The sequence below is a fragment of the Palaemon carinicauda genome, chromosome 2 (genome assembly GCF_036898095.1).
Source record: "Palaemon carinicauda isolate YSFRI2023 chromosome 2, ASM3689809v2, whole genome shotgun sequence".
Lineage (NCBI taxonomy): Eukaryota > Metazoa > Arthropoda > Malacostraca > Decapoda > Palaemonidae > Palaemon > Palaemon carinicauda.
Window position 1 is genome coordinate 198245889 of NC_090726.1, and position 9384 is coordinate 198255272.

At 33.4% G+C, this 9384-nt stretch overlaps 1 protein-coding gene across 2 annotated transcripts in view; it reads left to right on the top strand.

The window, feature by feature from the left end:
• The window catches only part of LOC137629543 (cylicin-1-like), a 9259-nt gene extending 318 nt beyond the window's left edge, over positions 1-8941 (top strand). Inside the window, exons 1-2 of one of the 2 annotated variants that reach the window (XM_068360964.1) lie at positions 1-4; positions 6652-8941. The exon at positions 1-4 is cut by the window's left edge and continues 312 nt beyond it. In XM_068360964.1, the coding sequence (XP_068217065.1) occupies positions 1-4; positions 6652-8205 (1558 nt within the window). In that variant the 3' untranslated portion in view covers positions 8206-8941. The remainder of the gene's footprint in view (positions 5-6651) is intronic. The other variant, XM_068360973.1, reaches the window with a different exon arrangement.
• Positions 8942-9384: the final 443 nt, after the last annotated feature.

The following is a 9384-nucleotide window of genomic DNA, read 5'->3' on the forward strand; positions in this document are numbered from 1 at the left end:
AAAGGTAATGGCTTCAGGAGAGAGGTTAAACCCCTTGTTTTCGTCCCCTAGGTTTATCTGTTGTGGTGTGGCGTGGCTTACCTACCAAAGACCTCAGAATATCCCCACTTAATTCCCTGGCTTTTTAAAAATGCTGACTTAGTAGTATCTGTTTTTGATATTCAATAATGTGTCTTTTTTTGAAAATGCTGACTTAGCATTGGCTGTTTTTGTTATTATTCCATAATCCTTTTCTTTTAAATGCTGACTTAGCATTGGCTATTTTTTTTATTATTCCATAATCTAAGTCTTTTATTTAATGCTGACCTAGCAGTGGCTGTTTTTGTTATTTTTCCATAATCTATTTCTTTTAAATGCTGACTTAGCATTGGCTATTTTTTTCATTATTCCATATTATAAGTCTTTTTTTTTAATGCTGACCTAGCAGTGGCTATTTTTTTTTATTATTCCATAATCTATTGTTTTTAAATGCTGACTTAGCATTGGCTGTTTTTTGTTATTTTTTCATAATCAATTGTTTTTAAATGCTGACTTAGCATTGGCTATTTTCGTTATTTTTCCTTAATCTATTTCTTTTAAATGCCGACTTAGCATTGGCTGTTTTTTGTTATTTTTTCATAATCTATTGTTTTTAAATGCTGACTTAGCATTGGCTGTTTTTTGTTATTTTTTCATAATCTATTGTTTTTAAATGCTGACTTAGCATTGGCTATTTTCGTTATTTTTCCTTAATCTATTTCTTTTAAATGCCGACTTAGCATTGGCTGTTTTTTGTTATTTTTTCATAATCTATTGTTTTTAAATGCTGACTTAGCATTGGCTGTTTTTTGTTATTTTTTCATAATCTATTGTTTTTAAATGCTGACTTAGCATTGGCTGTTTTTGTTATTTTTTCATAATCAATTGTTTTTAAATGCTGACTTAGCAGTGGCTATTTTCGTTATTTTTCCTTAATCTATTTCTTTTAAATGCCGACTTAGCATTGGCTGTTTTTTGTTATTTTTTCATAATCTATTGTTTTTAAATGCTGACTTAGCATTGGCTGTTTTTTGTTATTTTTTCATAATCTATTGTTTTTAAATGCTGACTTAGCATTGGCTATTTTCGTTATTTTTCCTTAATCTATTTCTTTTAAATGCCGACTTAGCATTGGCTGTTTTTTGTTATTTTTTCATAATCTATTGTTTTTAAATGCTGACTTAGCATTGGCTGTTTTTTGTTATTTTTTCATAATCTATTGTTTTTAAATGCTGACTTAGCATTGGCTATTTTCGTTATTTTTCCTTAATCTATTTCTTTTAAATGCCGACTTAGCATTGGCTGTTTTTTGTTATTTTTTCATAATCTATTGTTTTTAAATGCTGACTTAGCATTGGCTGTTTTTGTTATTTTTTCATAATCAATTGTTTTTAAATGCTGACTTAGCATTGGCTATTTTCGTTATTTTTCCTTAATCTATTTCTTTTAAATGCCGACTTAGCATTGGCTGTTTTTTGTTATTTTTTCATAATCTATTGTTTTTAAATGCTGACTTAGCATTGGCTGTTTTTTGTTATTTTTTCATAATCTATTGTTTTTAAATGCTGACTTAGCATTGGCTATTTTCGTTATTTTTCCTTAATCTATTTCTTTTAAATGCCGACTTAGCATTGGCTATTTTCGTTATTTTTCCTTAATCTATTTCTTTTAAATGCCGACTTAGCATTGGCTATTTTCGTTATTTTTCCTTAATCTATTTCTTTTAAATGCCGACTTAGCATTGGCTATTTTCGTTATTTTTCCTTAATCTATTTCTTTTAAATGCCGACTTAGCATTGGCTGTTTTTTGTTATTTTTTCATAATCTATTGTTTTTAAATGCTGACTTAGCATTGGCTATTTTCGTTATTTTTCCTTAATCTATTTCTTTTAAATGCCGACTTAGCATTGGCTGTTTTTTGTTATTTTTTCATAATCTATTGTTTTTAAATGCTGACTTAGCATTGGCTGTTTTTGTTATTTTTTCATAATCAATTGTTTTTAAATGCTGACTTAGCATTGGCTATTTTCGTTATTTTTCCTTAATCTATTTCTTTTAAATGCCGACTTAGCATTGGCTGTTTTTTGTTATTTTTTCATAATCTATTGTTTTTAAATGCTGACTTAGCATTGGCTGTTTTTTGTTATTTTTTCATAATCTATTGTTTTTAAATGCTGACTTAGCATTGGCTATTTTCGTTATTTTTCCTTAATCTATTTCTTTTAAATGCCGACTTAGCATTGGCTGTTTTTTGTTATTTTTTCATAATCTATTGTTTTTAAATGCTGACTTAGCATTGGCTGTTTTTGTTATTTTTTCATAATCAATTGTTTTTAAATGCTGACTTAGCAGTGGCTATTTTTTTTATTATTCCATAATCTAAGTTTTTTTTTTAAATGCTGACCTAGCAGTGGCTGTTTTTGTTATTTTTCCATAATCTATTTCTTTTAAATGCTGACTTAGCATTGGCTATTTTTTTCATTATTCCATATTATAAGTCTTTTTTTTTAATGCTGACCTAGCAGTGGCTATTTTTTTTTATTATTCCATAATCTATTGTTTTTAAATGCTGACTTAGCATTGGCTGTTTTTGTTATTTTTTCATAATCAATTGTTTTTAAATGCTGACTTAGCAGTGGCTATTTTTTTTATTATTCCATAATCTAAGTTTTTTTTTTAAATGCTGACCTAGCAGTGGCTGTTTTTGTTATTTTTCCATAATCTATTTCTTTTAAATGCTGACCTAGCATTGGCTATTTTTTCATTATTCCATAATCTAAATCTTTTTTTTAAATGCTGACCTAGCAGTGGCTATTTTTTTTATCATTTCATAATCTAAATCTCTTTTTTGAATGTGGCTGTTATAAAATATGATCATATTCTTTAAATGTAGCAATAAAATTTCACAGGAGTTATCTAAATTGATATCATAATAACATAAAATACCTAAAGAATGTTACATATAATTTGTAAGGTTTTCGCTTCTAGCAAGTGTAGGTTTAATAGTGAAGAGGAAAGCAAGAGGACTTTGGATCATCTTTATATCTTTATTTGATTAATCAACGTTTTGGGAATCCATTCCCATCATCAGGGATATATAAAACACAAAATTATGTTTACAATAGAAATTAGAAATATTTCTAATATAAGCATAATTTCATGTTTTATGTAGCCCTGATGATGGGAATGGATTCCCGAAACGTTGGTTAATCAAATAAAGATGTAACATGATCCGAAGCCTTCTTGCTGTTCTCCTCATTATTATGTTACATATATAGATATGCATGATTAACAAAGTTACAATCATTAAGGAAACACAAGTTGAAGTCGATATGCAAATACACTGACATAAAAACATGCCACGTCGTGTAATATTTTCCAAATCACACAGAACACTTGATGTAACATTCCAGGCGAGATTACTCGTCATAGTTTTTTTCTGTAAAGTGGGGTTTCCACGGTTGAATGTCTTGTCGAACTCGGTTGTCGAACCTACTTGTCAAACGGTTTAAAGAGGTGGAGTCAGTCACAAATGCATAAGCTTTGTGGACAATGAAGCCCCGCCCACAAAAGTCAGGCAAGAACAGACTTTCTTCAAACCATTTGACAAACGCGTTCGACAACCTAATACTTGTTCACAGGTTCGAACATGACTTCAAACACTTATCTGTCAAACCGTTTGACTGTGTAAACCCGCCTTAACACTTATCTATTCTTGTTAAGGCGTACTGATCTTAACTTACATTCTACATGATATACTGATATACTTGAGAAACATTAACACAAGTCCTGTATAGTACTTCACCATCTCTGAGAAGTTTTGAGAGTCTGTGTTGTACCATCTCTCAACTGGCCACATTGACTGGACCAGGGTGCATCCTGTAATTCTGTGAAAAATTAATCCTGTCTGGACAAATTTTCCCTCAAAACCCTTTGTAAATTACGAAACTCTATGGCTGGTAAAGATTAATCTTGTCTGGATAAATTTTCGCTACAACCCCTTGTAAAATCTGGAACCCTAGGGCTGGTGAAAATTAATCTTGTCTGGATAAATTTTCGCTACAACCCCATGTAAAATCTGGAACCCTAGGGCTGGTGAAAATTAATCTTCTCTGGATAAATTTTCCCTACAACACCATGTTAAATCTGGAACTCTATGACTGGCGAAAATTAATTCTTTTTGGATAAATTTTCCCCCACAACCCCATGTAAAATTTGGAACTCTACAGCCACTTTTCTTTCCAAGAATATATTGTTATACTCAAGACTTTTGAAATTGGTCAGCTATTGTAGCAACACAAACCAATAGTCTTTTTTGATGATGTGCATTAGCAATTTACAGATAAAGCACTTTTTAGCGATTTTACCTCCATTCCAGATTTCTTTCTTCCATTTTGCTGCCCAGCCTCTCTTACCTTTTACATTTTCAACTTGGTTGTTGAATGGGCTTCCCGGCTCTAATACTTGTCCCCATGGACCAGTCAATAAATATAATCCAACAGACCAGTCCTGCATAATTTGATCTCAGGGAGAAGAAAACCAATAATATTTTGTAGATTGCTTCCACGGGGGCCCTATGACTTTTGTCTAAGAGCCCCGTCCGTGGCGAAATCTCCTGTTAGGTGGAATTCCATCTTTTAAAAGAGGAATTAGCTACACATTAATGCAGTTTTAGTGCAGTGACTTTTGAATTTTGATAGAGCCAGAAGTCCTTCATATACCACAAGTCTTATTCTTACAGTTTTCTAAATACCACACAGCTTGGCCATAATTTTTTTTTAAACTATGAATTTGATAAATAGAATGTTACTGTAGTCATGAATTTTTTGGATCTTAAACATATTTAGATAAAATTTTAAATATTTATTAATATTTCCAATGATGTATAACATTAGTATTTTTTAAATTTAAAGAGCAGTTAGAGTGGCTGTCTTAAGTAGTGTTCTAAGTAACCTTATTTTCTTATCCCTATAAAATGCCTATTTATTATGATATAAATACTTTTTTATATTATGCTTGCAGTTGCTTTTAGTTGTAATTAGTTCGCAAAGATGTATCGGCTTTATTCCTATGTTCGTGATAGTTGATTATTAGTGCTTTCATTGTTGTAGTCCTTACTAGTTTTGTGATTTGCTTAAGAACAGACTTTTGGCTTCTACTAACTTAAAAGAAGTTCCTGATGCTGATAAATCCATCTTTATATGTACAGACTGTCCCCATATCACAAACATTCGGCTTACAGACATTCGACTTACAATCCTTCAACTTACAAACATTTGACTTACAATAATTTGACTTACAAACATTTGACTTACAATAATTCGACTTACAATCCTTCAACTTACAAACATTCGACTTACAGACATTCGACTTACAATCCTTCAACTTACAATAAGTAGACTTACAATAGTTCGACTTACAATCATTCGACTTACAATACTTCAATGTACAAACATTCGACTTACAATAATTCGACTTACAAACATCCGACTTCCAATCATTTGACCTACGAACATTCAGAGATACAAACACATTACCAAACGAAAAATAACAAAGATAAAAAAGTACTGTAATAAAACAATATTATATCATTTAAAACAGTAAGCAAACCAAAATTTGTAATAACCTGATATCTATTTCATATGAAACCCGACTATTTGTTGACTTCTCTACCTGGATTTCATACTCATGGGATTCAGGTTAAGCCTACCCTAGCTCAAAATTTAACAAAATCAGACCTACAAACAATTCTACTTAACAAACAGCTTCTTGGAACCAATTAAGTTTGTAACTTGAGAACCTTCTGTGTGTTACCCTACTTTTCTGCGCAAGATGTAGTTCTTACGTTATCGAGAATCGTCTGTTGCAAGTTTTTGCTTCTACCTCGTATCAAAGCTATCAATATTTGGTCATTTTGTGTAAAGCAGTTATAAGAGAAGCTTTACTAGTACTAGAAATGAAAAATTATTTACCTTTTATGTAATACTAAATGTAGAATACCTACACAAGTGCAGAGATTATAGAGTAAACAAAAAGATTGTAAGTCCAGGCATGTCTTTCATTATAGTTATAATTTATTACCTATGTAGTTTTTTTGTGACCACATTCTTTTGGGTGATGAATTAATTCAAATGAAAGTAATATTGATAGCAATTACACTATTCTGAATTGTCCCCACTCTTATACCAAGTTTCAAGTAATTAGTGTCTGTAGTTAGTAAAGACTCTCCCGCACGTCAGGGCAATGACCAAAATGCACTCATTGCAAAGTTACAATGTTGAATGAAAGATTAATTTTCTAATTTTCCATCTGTTCTATCTTAGTTTTATGTACTGTAGCATATAGTTCTAATCCAGAATTAAATTTTTTCATGTTTATATCATTCAAGAAATAATTCACAATTACTAGTAGGTTTACAATAAATGGTAATTTTTATTTGGTCTAAATAACATTTTGCTTCACTTTGCTTTATGATTTAACCATTTATTTGAAAAAAAAATCATTATGTACCTTGCAAGTGATAATTAAATCTGACTTAATTTGCTTAGTTTCTCCTAATAACTTAGTTCTTTCTATTCCTCTAACACCAGATCATATGAAGATACATATCTAACATTAATATTTTCCTTTTAGTTGCAGTTAGAATGGGCTTGGAAGCCCATGGCAGCTGTTATGAATGAAAAACAGACAGATCTAGTGTACTGGATACCTCCACTTTATCGCAATAACATCAAGACAGCTGGTTCTCGGGTTCGCAGAAAGACAGTTATTCACAGAACATCTATAAACAGAGCTTCCTTGAATCGCCTGCCTTACACACACCTTCAAGCAGCTCACATGTATTCGCAACTTCAGCAATCTCAAAAAAAGAAGAAACTTGCTCGAAGGAGGGCAAAACTGGCTACTGAGGTTAGCTTTGAGGATCCCACAGACACGGAGAGTATTGTCCGGCCTCGAAGAAGGTCTAGGGTGGCTAGAGAAATCAGTCTTGAGGACCCTACAGATACTGACAGCGTTGTCAGAGTTCGAAGGAGATCAAAACTAGGTCAAAGAGTCAGCTTTGAGAATGCAACTGATACTGACAGTGCTGTCCTCGACAGCAGAAGTGACAGCAAAAGTGAGTGGCGGGATGCAAAGGATGAGGACAATGAAAGTGGAATTAATGACGAGATGACAGACTACAATGCGGATGATTTATCCCTTCAAAATGTTCAGAGCCTTCGTGATGAAGAAATCCGCCCTACTGGAGCTACCACAAAGCGTCGTTTAGGCGAACATAGGAGGATAAAGAAAACCCCTTCCAAGCCTAAAGTTCCTCCTAAACCAGACTTCATCACCAAAAGTTTTGAAGCAATTGACAAACCAAAACCTGTTCCAACTTTGATACGATTACTAGAAAAAGTCTCTCATATCCACAGCCCCCCAGTCAATCCAGTTAAACCAATCAAACCTGAACTGAGAAAAATCAGTCGCCGAGGATCAGAGTCGAAGGCTTCGTTGAAAGGGAAAGTAAGGAGGCCATCGGTAAAAGTGTATGGAAATCCAGCGACGCGTCTTTCGGGCAGAAGATCCAAACCTTTTGATGACCAAAATGACTTGGAGAGTCAATGCGTTATTGTGTCAGTTGATAACGAGTCTCTGAAGAGCCCTCCAAAAGCATCACCTAAGCCACCACCAAAAGCCTCAACAAAGACCAGCTCAAAACCATCATCCAAGAGCACTTCAAAATCTAACTCCAAATCTAGCCCAAAACCAAGCTCCAAATCAACTCCAAAATCTCATGGAAAGGGTTCCATGAAAGACCTCAAAAAGAATATACCAAAAGATATACCAAAGACACCAACAAAACCTTTACAGGAACCAGCATTTGGTATACTGAAAGACCAACAACCTTTCGGTATACTAAAAGACAACCCTGTGAAGCCGGATGAGGCAGAGTTCCGCAATGCCCAGCTTCAGATGATTCTCAGGCTTTTGGCACAACTGTACGAAGAAAAGGTCAGTCGACAGGATGCAGATATTCAGAACATGAAGGCGAGAATACAGACCCAAGACAAACTAATGAAACAGATGGCCCATGTTGTTTTGGAGCTGAAAGAAGAAATCTGCCGGATTAAGCTCCAGAGCTCTGCACCCCGACCGGATATTCCAGCTAATGTCCTGAACATCAAAGTTGGGAATAACTAATCTCAATTTTCAAAACTTTCAGTGGGTCTGTAGTTCAGGAAATGAACTGAGATGTCAGTTCTGCTCAAGAATAACAAGAGAGTTTATTCAGTAACTGAATAACGTTGGCAACGACTGTTAGTGTTACTAGATTCTTAACATCATTGTCATGTAAGTAGCTAGCAATAACCAGTGATTAAATTCCATCTCTTTAGTGCAGTGATGTTATACATGTCAATCAACAAATGAAAGAGATTTTATACCTTCAAGAAAAAACTTATTTGATTGTAAAATAAGGCTTTAGAAGTCCCCCATTACATAATCACCCCATCTGTGACATTAGTTGTACCTTAAATCTATACGAGTCTTTTTATTTGACAATAGCCAAATTTAACTATACCCTGGAGGCTTACAAACAAACTTGGAATTCTCTTCATTTGAGATTTTAAGAATAAGAGGATAAAACTTTTGAAATGAAATTCACACTACATTAGCCTTATTTTTTACAAGATAAGAGATAATTGAAGCCGTTGTTAATTTTGGCACGCGATTCTTTGATGCAGCCTGAACATTGTATGATAGATTATACAATTGCAAATGCATTTATTATTAATGCTATCTGAAGGTAATGCTGATCCTAACAAAGTGATACTTGTAGTAGGTAATGACTAATTTTATAATGCTATCAGATGATGCAGAACGGTTAATGGATGATGTACGGGCCTCGTCAAATGACATAGAAATGGTATCAATCAAAGCTGTGGAATTCTTAACTGGTAATAGCCTTTGATTCTGCAAAAAAATTGGTTACTTTAACATTAAAACCCAATTTAATCAGTATTGAGCATCCACATAGTATCAGAAATTTGAACTTGATAATTGCACCTTACAGACTTTGATTCAGTCAGTATTGAGCAGCCTCCTAGTGTCATAAATTCAAAGTTGATCATTGCACCCAACAGACCTTGATTCAGTCTGTATCGAGCAGCCACCTAATGTCAAAAATTTGAACTCGATCATTGCACCCTACAAACCTTGATTCAGTCAGTATTGAACAGTCACCTAGTGTCATAAATTTGAACTCGATCATTGCACCCTACAAACCTTGATTCAGTCTGTAATGAGCAGCCACCTAGTGTCATAAATTCAAAGTTGATCATTGCACCCAACAGACCTTGATTCAGTCAGTATTGAGCAGCC